The sequence below is a fragment of the Triturus cristatus genome, chromosome 1_1, assembly GCF_964204655.1.
Source record: "Triturus cristatus chromosome 1_1, aTriCri1.1, whole genome shotgun sequence".
NCBI classification, from domain to species: Eukaryota; Metazoa; Chordata; class Amphibia; order Caudata; family Salamandridae; genus Triturus; species Triturus cristatus.
Window position 1 is genome coordinate 1,208,964,724 of NC_140579.1, and position 13,460 is coordinate 1,208,978,183.

General features: G+C 47.3%; 1 protein-coding gene across 6 annotated transcripts in view; it reads right to left on the reverse strand.

Annotated features, from left to right (window-relative positions):
• LOC146871841 (S-adenosylhomocysteine hydrolase-like protein 1) overlaps positions 1 to 3,172 on the reverse strand; it is an 879,643-nt gene extending 876,471 nt beyond the window's left edge. For 2 of the 6 annotated variants that reach the window (XM_085651882.1, XM_085651903.1), the window contains exon 1: positions 2,528 to 3,170. In XM_085651882.1, the coding sequence (XP_085508008.1) occupies positions 2,528 to 2,629 (102 nt within the window). In that variant the 5' untranslated portion in view covers positions 2,630 to 3,170. Of the gene's footprint in view, positions 1 to 2,527 lie in introns of all 6 variants that reach the window. The other 4 variants (XM_085651895.1, XM_085651888.1, XM_085651912.1 and 1 more) reach the window with 4 other exon arrangements.
• Between the last annotated feature and the right edge of the window lie 10,288 nt (positions 3,173 to 13,460).

Here is a 13,460-nt window from a genome sequence, read left to right on the forward strand (position 1 = left end):
AATTACTGTCAAAAGCGCCGATAAGTAAGATGGAATCGGACAGACCATGAGCCCCCAAGTCGAACTCTGAGATGCATGCCGTGGACTTTGACCTTCGTGCTCAGGCCAGTAGCTGCCGTACATGCATTTTTTACTGGGAATATTTGCAAAGTCATACTCCTTCTAGTACAGCAACAGCTGTCCCTCCGCTCCCAGGTGTCCACTATAATAACATCTAGGTTGCCATGGCTAACGGCCCCTCTAGCGCCACCCCTTCCTCAAGTGGCGTTGCAAGGGAGCCGTATCAGAAGGGCAATAAATTACAGCCACAATTGAGGTGCTATTGCCCCCACCCCTCCCCCCATGTCCTGCAACCTCAGTGTCACTGCAGAGGGATTTTATAAAGGTAGAATGGTGCCAACTGTGTAGATCAGGAAGCGACTTCCAAACATTGGCGTGCGCACCCGAACCAGATATGATTAATAATAGCATTAACAGGCATGCAATTCTATTCTACAGGTGACAGCAAATAACATTTTGAAACTCAAATCCTTTTATTGCAGCATTATAAAAACACCTGAATGTACTTACGGGCCTCAGAAAGATGGAACAAGCAGCCTTTTGAGTCGCCTTGAAGTGGATAAAAGCACAACAACAAAATAAACACCTTGTGAAAGGAATGCTAGTCTCCTAGTTGAACTATCAGGGGTGAGATGTACCATTTTAGGTTGACACCGGGTTTCACCAAAGCGCGCTTTCAAGAGACCACCACCGTGTCTATCGGATAAGCATTTCCCAACAAGAGGACACAATATGCAGGATGCTTTGTACTGGAATGATAATATTAATTTCAAGGCGACATGCAGTCAACACCTGCATAGCGGGCCTCCCCTGTTTAAAAGTGGTTGCATCCAATTAGTGGCAATTTTTGTGAGCAAAGGACGGTATAGGTAATTTAAGCCAATCTCAAGGGTTTCAATTGTTAAAGCTGCAGTAAAAGCACACGGTATAATGTAAGGGAATAGCACACGGGCACTGCGTTTACTTGTCTCTCTGACTACAACACGTTTGCTCATGTGCAAAAAATAAGTAAATGCAGGGCTTAGAAATCAAAGCCACACACAACTAAAAGATGATAACATGCAGTCTGCAATGTGAAGTCGATTGAGCCGTGGTTTTATCTTTCAACTTTTACTGGAGTTTTGTCTTCTTCAAAAAGTGCACTTCGAATCAAAAAGGGAATAGCTTTTGGACAAAATAAACTTGTCCTCAATTGGGTCGAATTAGCAAACTCCCTCCTTGAAGAAGCCCTTGTTTGGTAAAACTTTTTTAAAATCCCATAGCTACTGCTGGATGTCTACCACAGTAAAGAACAAGATGTCACCAGGGTATGTGTGCGTTTGTTCCAGAATGTGAAAGTGAAAGACCGCGAACCACGGCCTGCATGGGGGGGGGGGGGGGAAGAGACACTGCGTGGGGCACTAAAAAGCAGGCGGCTGTGCGGACGAAGGCTTTCCTGTGGTGCACGGAGTTTACCTTGCAGGAGCGAGCGCGATAATTACTAACATATGGCGCTGCTGCTTGCTCCCGCAAGGGAATCGCCAAACGTGCACAAGGGCTCATTGGGAACAGTGCAAAACATGCACGAGTTCCCAATAAAGCCTGGAGCGAATCTAAAAGGTCTCAAATGCAGTGCTTGCGCGCTGCTAGGCGAGACCTAAAAAACGACTTTTATTACAAATCACAACTCCTTCTTTCGGACCTTGTACTCTTGCACATAGTAATATTGCAAAATTATACAGGGACCGAGCTTTCACTGATAAGAACCTGCTCTGTCCCACTAAATGTATAAGGGGATCAACAATATGTATCGTGACTGTTCTCAGGCTAGAGCGTACTCTTACAGTGTTGATGTTTTTAGCTCTATACAGGAGTTATTGTCTTTTTGATCTGTGTTTTTTCTCTCACATACACATATTGACACACACACATACAAGGAATTTGAACCATATTGGATTTTTCCATCTTCCTCAAGATTGTGTTCAGACACCGAATATTAATCTGTATTATAACATAACTGTGCAGCTTATTCACCCAAACCAGGGTTTTTTGGTGCTGTGTATGAAGATATACAAATGTGACTTTCTGATCTTCTGATCATGTTCTCTCACATACTATTGAGTTGTGGCTTCACTTTTTTCGGGGGTCCCCTACTTGGGAATGCACACTGTGCTAGGACTGTGATAGAACGTGGGTAGAGTCTAGGGAGGCAGGTGATCTGTAGAGGAAAGATCCCTGCTCTGGTAATTAAGGAAGTGTGTAAGTACACGAGGAATGGGAAGTACAGAGGAAAGCACTCTAATTATTTGGTAAGTAGCACCCGTACACCAAGTTTTCGAAGGGCACATATTCTTGGAAGCTTCGGCATTAAGAGGGGTGAGCTCACCTTTGGAGATTTGGTCTCTGTACGAGAAAGGCACCCTTCTACTTATGTGCCAGTCATTTAAATGTGCTGTTAGTTAGGGGATACTGTTTCCTGGAGGCTCACCTTCTTGGGGGCTTTGGTCACGGTAGCCAGGAAGGAGCGCTGCCCAGATTCCTCCATCTCTTTGGTCTGTTTCTCCTCCTCGGCAGCGGCGGGCACCGACATCCTGAGTTGCCGGGTGGATAGGGAAAAAGTCTGGGAGCAATAGACACCTGCGGTTCACTTCCTGCCGGCGGCACGATTCCCTGTCACTAACCCGAGCTCCTCCAACTGTCACTGACCCAGACACTGGCCCCGCCCAACCGCAGGCCTTGTCCTCCCGACCGAAAGACCGCCCCTCCAATCACCCAAGCCTCACCTCTCATAACCCCCCCCCCCCCCCCCCCCCCCTGCTGAGTGCTGAAAGACTCCTCGTCCGTCCTGCGGCCGGCTGAGCTCTTTCTAGAAAAGGGATTCTTGTCTCATCGCAAGAGCCGGAGTCGTCGAATAAGGCGTACCATTGTGCTGGACTACATACACCCCAGCATCAAGGCCTCAGATAAATATACCAAAAGCCGTTTGAGCCCCATGGTGGATACTCTGTCCCTTTAAAGCAGAGCAGCCCGCCCCTTTTTCGCAGTTCCGCCCTTTGTCCTTGACTTTTTTCTCTGGCCTCTGATCTAGTAGAAAGCCATTTCTTGTATGGCCTGCGTCTGCCTCTTGCCCCGCCTCCTCCTGTCACTCTCCCTACAGGCTGCGGCACTGGGGGCACCGCGTAAATGTAAAACGTCAGCCCATGACATCACTGCGTGGCGTGTATGAGGGGGAAGGAGGGGTGCGTCGAGTAAATAACTAGAGTGTTAAGTGGTGTACACGTAGGCTGCTACGGGGAGCCATCTTGTTATTTATTTATGCATTTTTATAAAGCGCGGACTTTACCCGAAGGTGTCAGAGCGCTGTACAATAGAACCAGTTACGTTATATGAGAGAAATGTTACAAAATAGAACGTACAAAAATAGCAGGACACAGAATCAAACACAGCAGGAAAGAGGAACACGATATCAAACAGCAAGCAAGGAATGTACAAAAAATAAATAAATATAACAAATTTACAATGACTAATGAACTTCCTGGCAGGGTCTGAGAATGAAGGAATTAGTTCTGAAAGTTTCTTTGGAATAGAACAGATTTGAGGTCCACTTTGAAGATCCGGATGGAGGTGGTGGCACGGAGCAAAGGAGGAAGCGAGTTCCAGATTCTCACCGCATTACCTGAGAACGATTGACCCATCAATTTTCCCCTTTTGAATGAGGGGGGCTCAAGCAAGAACTTTTCCGCATTCCAGAAGGTCTCAAGCCTCCGGACAATTTCAGTTTATTCGCCAGATAGCGAGGGGAGGAAGAGTGCAATGCTTTGTGGGTGATGCAAGCCGTTTTGTAAATAGCTCTAGACTCGATGGGAAGCCATCAGAGAGAAGACAGGATAGGAGTGATGTGGTCACTTCGTTTGGACCCTGAAATGAAGCGAGCTGCTGAATGGAGGACAGATTTAAGGGGGGAGAGGTGAGATTTGGGAAGGCCAGTCAGAAGAGAATTACAATAATCCAGTCTAGAAAGAACTCGTGATTGGACCAAGGTTTTTAGGTCTTTCTCCGGGAAGAACCGACGAATCCCCCACAGAAGACGCAGCTGATAACGTGCGTTCTTGGCAATGGAGTTGATGTGTGAGATTAGGTTGAGTCTTTTGTCAAGTATGACACCTAGGGATTTAGCGCAGTCGATAATGATGGGTTTACTGTTGAGTAAATTCAGCTGATCCATCCAGGATTGAACAGGAGGCGGGGAGAGAGAGGTAGAAAGGAGGGGGAATTCAGTTTTGGAGGGATTGAGAATGAGTTGGGGAAATAACATCCAGCTTTGAATAGAGTTGAGAGTAGAGTTGAGTAGTGAGAGATCTTGAGAGGAAGACACCTTGAGGTAGATTTGGGTGTCATCTGCATAGAGATGGAGATGGCATTTCAGCCGTCTTCAGCCAGGCTTGCTTGAATCCAGTGGCAAAGTGAGCAAGGGACTCACGTCTGAGCATACCCTGCCAACTTATGGCGAACAAAGCGGTACAAAAGGGGGTGGTGATGGACGGAGCATCAGAACCAATCAAACACTCAAACCCAGTCAACAGATCCGGGTTTGATCCATCACCGTTCTTTAGCCCACTCTTTAGCCGTCTTCAGCCAGGTTTGCTTGGATCCAGTGACAAAGTGAGCAAGGGACTCATGTCTGAGCATACCCTGCCAACTTATGGCGAACAAAGCGGTACAAAAGGGGGTGGTGATGGACGGAGCATCAGAACCAATCAAACACTCACACCCAGCTGAAATGCCAGAAACCGGTCCTAGGACGCTTGTTTCCGGTCCAGGGAAGGCATGGCTTGGCAGTTCGGGCTGGACTGTTCCCATGAGGCACAGGGTCAGACTGATTTGCATATGGCCATGTCTGAACTGGGGTGGCAGAGTGGGCTAAAGAACGGTGATGGATCAAACCCGGATCTGTTGACTGGGTGTGAGTGTTTGATTGGTTCTGATGCTCCGTCCATCACCACCCCCTTTAGTACCGCTTTGTTCGCCATAAGTTGGCAGGGTATGCTCAGACGTGAGTCCCTTGCTCACTTTGCCACTTGATTCAAGCAAGCCTGGCTGAAGACGGCTGAAATGCCAGAAACCGGTCCTAGGAAGCTTGTTTCCGGTCCAGGGAAGTCATGGCTTGGCAGTTCGGGCTGGACTGTTCCCATGAGGCACAGGGTCAGACTGATTTGCATATGGCCATGTCTGAACTGGGTTGGCAGAGTGGGCTAAAGAACGGTGATGGATCAAACCCGGATCTGTTGACTGGGTGTGAGTGTTTGATTGGTTCTGATGCTCCGTCCATCACCACCCCCTTTTGTACCGCTTTGTTCGCCATAAGTTGGCAGGGTATGCTCAGATGTGAGTCCCTTGCTCACTTTGCCACTGGATTCAAGCAAGCCTGGCTGAAGACGGCTGAAAAGCCAGAAACCGGTCCTAGGAAGCTTGTTTCCGGTCCAGGGAAGGCATGGCTTGGCAGTTCGGGCTGGACTGTTCCCATGAGGCACAGGGTCAGACTGATTTGCATATGGCCATGTCTGAACTGGGGTGGCAGAGTGGGCTAAAGAACGGTGATGGATCAAACCCGGATCTGTTGACTGGGTGTGAGTGTTTGATTGGTTCTGATGCTCCGTCCATCACCACCCCCTTTTGTACCGCTTTGTTCGCCATAAGTTGGCAGGGTATGCTCAGACGTGAGTCCCTTGCTCACTTTGCCACTGGATTCAAGCAAGCCTTGCTGAAGACGGCTGAAATGCCAGAAACCGGTCCTAGGAAGCTTGTTTCCGGCCCAGGGAAGGCATGGCTTGGCAGTTCGGGCTGGACTGTTCCCATGAGGCACAGGGTCAGACTGATTTGCATATGGCCATGTCTGAACTGGGGTGGCAGAGTAGGCTAAAGAACGGTGATGGATCAAACCCGGATCTGTTGACTGGGTGTGAGTGTTTGATTGGTTCTGATGCTCCGTCCATCACCACCCCCCCCCCTTTTGTACCGCATAGTCCACAATATCCTGTTTAGGGGGTTTTAGAGGTAATTCCCATCCCTCCTTCACTAGACAGAGTGGCCCTCTGACAGGGTGACCAAACAAAAGTTCAAAAGGGCTGTAACCAACCCCCTTCTGTGGCACCTCCCTGTATGCAAGGAGAAGGCAGGGCAGAAGAACATCCCATTTTCGCCTAAGCTTTTCTGGGAGCCCTTTGATCATACCCTTTAGGGTCTTGTTAAATCTCTCAACAAGCCCATTGCATTGAGGATGATAAGGGGTGGTGAACCTGTAGTTAACACCACACTCCTTCCACATTGCCTTGAGGTAGCTACTCATAAAGTTTGAACCTCGGTCAGACAAAACCTCCTTAGGGAAACCCACCCTGGAAAAGATTCCCAGGAGGGCCCTTGCCACCACAGGTGCTGTGATGGTCCTAAGGGGAATAGCTTCTGGGTATCTGGTGGCATGATCCACTACCACCAGAATAAACCTGTGCCCAGATGCTGTTGGTGGGTCAAGGGGACCAACAATGTCAATCCCTACCCGTTCAAAGGGAACCCTCACCACAGGTAGTGGTATCAGGGAGGCCTTTGTGGATTTACCTGCCTTGCCACTGGCCTGGCAGGTAATGCAAGAGCTACAAAAACTCTTACAGTCCTCACTCATCTGAGGCCAATGAAAGTGAGGGACAATTCTGTCCCAGGTCTTATTTTGGCCTAGGTGTCCTGCTAAGGGAATATCATGGGCCAGTGTGAATAGGAAACCCCTAAACTTCTGAGGTATGACCAACCTCCTGGCTGCACCAGGCTTGGGGTCTTGACCCTCAGAGTAAAGGAGTCCATCATCCCAATATATCTTATGGGTTCCACTAGCATTCCCAGCAGCCTCAGCAGCAGCCTGCTGTCTGAGGGGTTCAAGAGTGGGGCAGCTCTGCTGCTCCAGGCTCAAGTCTGCCCTAGAAGGTCCCTCTGTCCCCAAGAACTCAACCTGATCAGGCTCAAGTTCGTCTGGGACAGTTCCTTCTTCAGGTGTCAGATCCTCATCTGCTATAAGAGTCTCTTCAGACTGATCCTGGGGGGAAGGCACTGCCTTACCCCCTGCTACTTCTTCTCTTGGAAGGTCCTTGGTCCATTTTTCCAGGATCCAAGGCCTGTTCAGTTTCTGTCAGCTTAGCTTTTGACCTTGTCAGGGCAAACACTTCTGCAGGGATACCCAGCATCGCTGCATGGGTAGTCAGCTCCACCTCAGCCCATGCTGAGGTCTCCAAATCATTCCCTAGCAAACATTCTACTGGTAGGTCTGCACTCACCACAACCTTCTTTAGGCCAGTTACCCCCTCCCCAAGAGAAGGTAACAACTGACAGAGCATGGTTAGTACTGACATTGCTTGCATTGGTCACTTGGTAGGTTTCTCCAAGTATGATCTGGGTAGGGTCCACAAGTTCCTTAGTCACCATGGTGACACTAGCCCCTGTGTCCCTGTAAGTTAGAGACTCCCTTCCATTTATTCTAGGCTGTTGCTTGTATTTGCCCAGACCACTGGGACTCACAAATAGGGACAGGTCCCCATCACAAACCAATACAGCCTGAGTAGGCATTCTGACTAGGCCAGAGTCCTCTCCAGATCCCAGGGTCAACCCTACTATACCCTTGTTCTGTGTACCACCACCTATAGCTGGACTAGGGGGGACAGATGCTTTAGGGGCAGGTGGAGTGGTACTTGTGGAGTATTTGGCCTTATTACAGTCTGAAGTCCAATGGGTTTTCTGTTTACAGATTTTACACCATGGCTTCCTTGGCTGTTTAGCTGTGTTGGATTGGGAATTATCAGATGCTGATTTTTGGGGGCCTGTTGAAGACTGCTGGTCTTTTTCCTTTTCCCCACCCTTCTCAGAGTTTTTGGCATCTTCCTTTTTAGTTGCACCCCCCAAGGGCTGGACCTTTTGCTTGATCCTGGTTCTGACCCACTTGTCTGCCTTCTTTCCCTATTCTTGGGGAGAGGTTAGATCTGAGTCCACCAGGTGCTGATGCAATAGCTGATTCTGACATTTATTAAGGATCTGCTCCCTCATGATGAGATTGTATAATCCTTGGTAATCATTTACTTTACTGCCAGTTAACCAACCTTCCAGAGCCTTAGTAGCACAATCTACAAAGTCTACCCAATCTTGATTCTGTGCTTTTTGGGTATCTCTGAACTTTAATCTGTATTGATCAGTGGTTAGACCAAACCCATCTATTAAAGCATCTCTCAAGATATAATAATCATCTGCATCCTCTTCCCTAACAGAGAGGAGCTTGTCTCTTCCTTTGTCTGCAAAGGAGAGCCATAAGATTGCTGCCCACTGCTCTACTGGGACCCTCTGAACTTTACAGGCCATCTCAAGTGCAGTGATCCACTTATGGATGTTGAAGTACCGGGTTTTTAGAACCCAGAGGTGCAGGGGAACACACCCTAAGACTTAGGATTCTTCCTGTTTCAGATCCACAGAAACACAGAGTCTTCTAGGTGAAATCAAAGAACGTCTTTATTGGCTGCAGACCAATCACAGATATCCGAGAAGTACAACACGATGTATGTTCTCAGGAGACTGCTCCTGAACCAAAAACCAGTCTTTACTTATATACACAAAATTACGCTTTGGGGGCAACACCGCCCCTGTTTTACAAGTGGTCATTAACATATTTTAGTTTCAAAGGAACAGCAGAGCCATAATGACAATCCCACATTTCAGTTCATTAAGCATGCAGTCATTGTACCCAGCGAGGCTCAGAACCCTCATCAGATAACAGCAGACCCCAATAAAATGGGCACCTCCTGCTCGTAAAACAAGCCATAAAGTAGGAAACAGAGTCAGGTGTGAAAACAGCTTAGTCAGGGATCGTGTGCGAACAGGGGCTTTATGATGGGTCGAGCCCTGATGCTAATCACATTAGGCCGCGAGAAAGGAACCGGCCGGACAGGATTGACCTCGGGCAGCGGAGTCGGCTTGCATAGGTCAGAGAGAAGTCACAGAAGGTGTACGTGTCCTTTAGGCCTTAGTGCGCAGCCTATGTGAGGGCAACCACAAAATGGCTACTGTACTAAAATGGAACCCACGGATACAACATGTAGTATCGTACACACGGTGAATTCATCAGTGAAACATGACGAGAACACTCATACATACCGCGTTGCTCATTTGCGGTTCGCTGATACCAAAATTGGTATGGTAAGACCATGCCACCTCCACGGTTCCGATTTTTACAGTACCACAGACCCTCCTTTTGCCCTTACATAGGCAAGAACTATACTAATCTGAGTCCAAGTCTATATTCATAAAGTCATGGAGATGTTGCTGTAGCATCATCCTATTGCTTAGCTCGTCCTTCGATATAGGTTTCCTTACACATGATGGAACACAGAGGCTACACATTACAGGGGCACACAGTATACATAAACAGAACAGAAAAAGGATGGCTAAAATCATTCCAATGACTATTAGAATCTTCCATCCCCAAGCTGATATCAGTCCCCAGAACCACCCCATCATTGACCAATCTCCTTTATCTACGTGAATGGATTCGGAAATCTTATGCAGTTTGGAAATGGCCTGGTAGACTGTCGGAGCGTTATCCGGTATGAAAATACAACAGCTCGATTGGATAACCTTGCATACCCCACCACGGTCTGCAAGTATGACGTCTAGAACCATACGATTCTGCAACGTCATCAGGCGATCCGCTTGAAGCTCAGCTGTCAAGTTACCAAGGGCACCGGCCGTTACATTAACAGTGGATTCAACTACACGGGTCAGTTGTCTCAGGTTCCGACTATTGACCATTGGTCCCCAAAACGGCAGGAAACCCAGGAAAAAGTCTCCCGCTTCCTGACCGGCAGTATCTTCTTTACTAACAACACCTCTCACAACTCTGGTCTTGTGATAATCAGAGGCGGCAGTAAATGTTGGTGGTAGCAAATTCGCAACATAACACGTGCCCGAGAAATCAGGGGGCAACCATGTATATGCTCGATCATTGCAGACAAAATAAGTACCCTTGGCAGCCAAAAATGCGGGGGAAAACTGTGATGGAAAAGTGTATGTTTCAGTACAGTTACTCTTCCCTAGTTGAGCTCTTGGATTCTGACCATTACCTTGTAGACAGAACCGACCTATGTGGGGTACGACCCAAATCGGAGATGAACTTTTGCGCTGTTTTTCACCCAAACTGATGCTATACCCAGTCGCGTTCCAACCTACATAAGCTCGCAACTCATCTTTGGGAATAGATGTATATGCATCGATATCTCTACTCATATCTGCAACTCCTTTCATCAAGGCTTTATTATTCGAGTTAGGTCTAATGGAACGCGGTGGTCTCTGGGAGTAGGTTTCAAGCGCAAAAAGAAACATGGTCTGGAATGCCCATGACAAACCATTATAGCCAAACGGCAGTACTAGATATGGGATGCCCTTATTAATGGTGTGTGGCATCAAACCACACACCCAGCAGTTCGTTGTATTCATAACTAGTTGGTGCTGGTGCAGGAGTTGAATGAACGAATTGTTTACAAATTCAGCACGTCTAGCTTGTTCGGGTTCTGGCAGAGGGTGGAAAGAGTGTTGGAAAACAGTAGGAAGAGGTGTGGGCTGTACAGTGGGTGCAAATGACACTTGGAAAGACAATAATACACAACCTACAGAAAACATCATTATGCTAGATAGCACAAACAGACATAATACTACAAAACATTTGCTATTCATTATTTTACATATTCTGCTCTTGAAATTTATTTCCTCAGTGGGCCTCTTCATCCTGAAAAACTCCATCCTCTAATCGTGCTGCTCGGGGCGGATGAGTATCTTCTGCTAAGGAGTACACCTGTCAGTTCAGAGAACGCCCTAGACCAACCAGAACCGTTGACCTAACATCCCCGGCTTGTACCCCAAAGTCTTGGCACCGCGACCCTGCAGCTGAACCCGGATGGTGGTTCGAAAAACAAAAAGTCAAAACGTTTTTCAGATGAGAGAGCTGCACTTTTGAAAATATCAAAGGAAAAGAATTTTTATTTGTCCATAGTTCTTGGCCTCAAATTATACCTATTTCTGCCAGGCACTGTCTGGTCTTGAAACAAGAGTTCAGGCTCTGTGGTATCCAATCGAATTGATGGCGATATAGCTTCTTGCAGAATGTCGTCACTTTCTCGCTCTGTATTTGTCCCCTTTACACGTGCATCGCTAAATGGCACAAAACGAGGCACAGTCTCAGCCTCGGAGTCAGCGATCCCCTCCTGGACCCACCGGTCATACGGTAGGGGCAAAGGGATCCTCTTACAGTGTACGCCGTGTATCCAATTCTTTTCCCTTTCACTCGAACTGCTGATCTTGTCGATAGCAGGACTAGGTGGGGGCCGATCCAACGGGGCTCATCATTCTTTGCACGTTGAAAATTTTTAATTAGCACCCACGTTCCAGGATTAATAGGGTGTCCTGGAGCTTCAGAGGCCTGGGGCAGAGTATCGTGAACCTGTTGGTGTAAGACACGCAATTTAGCCGTCAATTCATACAGGTAATCAAGCAGTACTGGATATTCGATTTCACTGAACTTTGTCGGCCTTGGCACTCCCCATACATTGGCCGGATGACCAAACACTATCTCATATGGACTAAGTCCCACTCGCGAATGTACAGTCATTCTTGTTGATAGGAGTGCTAAGGGCAGAGCGTCAGGCCATTTAAGACCGGAGCTCGCCTCAATTTTGGCCAACTTAAGCTTCAAGGTGCCATTGTAGCACTCTACGAATCCAGCTGATTGGGGGTGATTTGCAGCGTGAAACTTTTGCTTAATGCCTAGTCCCTCACACACATCCTTCATCACTCGGCCTACAAATTCACTCCCGTTATCACTCCATACCATCCTTGGCATTCCGAACCTAGGGAAAAATTCTTTAACTAGGGCCTTAGCTGTGGATAAGGCAGTATTGTCTTTTAGGGGATATGCTTCTATCCATTTTGAAAAGGCACAAACAACAGCCAGTACATATTTCAAATTGTTGCACCTTTCCATGTGGATGAAATCTAGTTGCAGAACTTCAAAAGGATATGATGGAGGCGCAAAATGACCAGGTGGAGTTGGGGTTCCCCTACCAGGATTGTATTTCAGACATACCATACAATTTTTGACCACATTCTCTGCACATTTAGGGATTCCAGCATTCTGCCATACTGGAGCCAACAACTTACAAATCCCTTTCACACTGATATGTGCCATTCCATGCGCCATCGTAACCACTGGAAGCACATACGCATCAGGAAACAACCATCGCCGGTGTTCTGACAAATCAATCCAACAACCGTTTTCATCTAATTTACCCTTACTCTCTTTCCACATACTTAATTCTTTCTCTGTGGCTTCAGCTTGAAGGGACTTCACACTCTCTATCGTGTCTTCACACATTCCAACATCACCAACCCATCTTGCAGGGCCTGCAACATACATTCGGGTTGTCACATCTTTTGCTGTTTCTTTCGCGGTTTCGTCAGCAAATGCATTACCACACCCAACATCATCAGTAACCTTCTTGTGTGCGCTGCATTTCACAATTGCAACTTGTAATGGCAAGGTCAGAGACTCAAGGAGATCATTCACTAACTGACCATTCTGAATCTTAGCTCCATGCGAAGTCAGGAACCCACGTTCTTTCCACAAACGCCCAAAACTATGGGCCACACCAAAAGCGTACTGACTGTCAGTATATATGTTCACTTTCATTCCTTTCGACAACACGCATGCTCTTGTGAGTGCAATTAATTCTGCTGCTTGAGCCGAATTATGTGGTATGCGTGCAGTTTCAACAATCGTGTACAGAGTCGTGACAGCATACGCAGCAGTCGTATCACCATTCGGAAGCTTGAAGCATGAACCATCCACCCATAAGGTACCATCACATTCAACCAGGGGAGTATCTTTAAGATCCACTCTCCCTTTTGTTTCTTCTTCTGTTCTGAACAGACAATCATGCTGTTCAACCTCATCTGTGTCTGCTGAAATTGGCAATAATGTGGCTGGATTCAACTTATTGCACCTCTTTATGTGCACATGACTTGCTAGCAGCGTCAACTCGTAACTTGACAATCGAGCATTAGTTAAATGCTGTGTCTTGGTCCTGTTTAACAATGTGTCCACTGCATGAGGAACCATTACAATCAATGTGTTATTCATTACTAATCCAGCAGACTGTCGAATAGACGCAGCTGCTGCCGCTGTAGCTCTTAAACAACTTGGCAATGCCCTCGCTACAGGGTCCAAAGTCGATGAAAAATACGCGCATGGGCGCGGTCTGTCTCCAAAAGGCTGTGTCAGTACTGACAATGCACAACCGTCCCTTTCATAAACATACAAGATAAAAGGCTTACTATAGTCGGGGGTA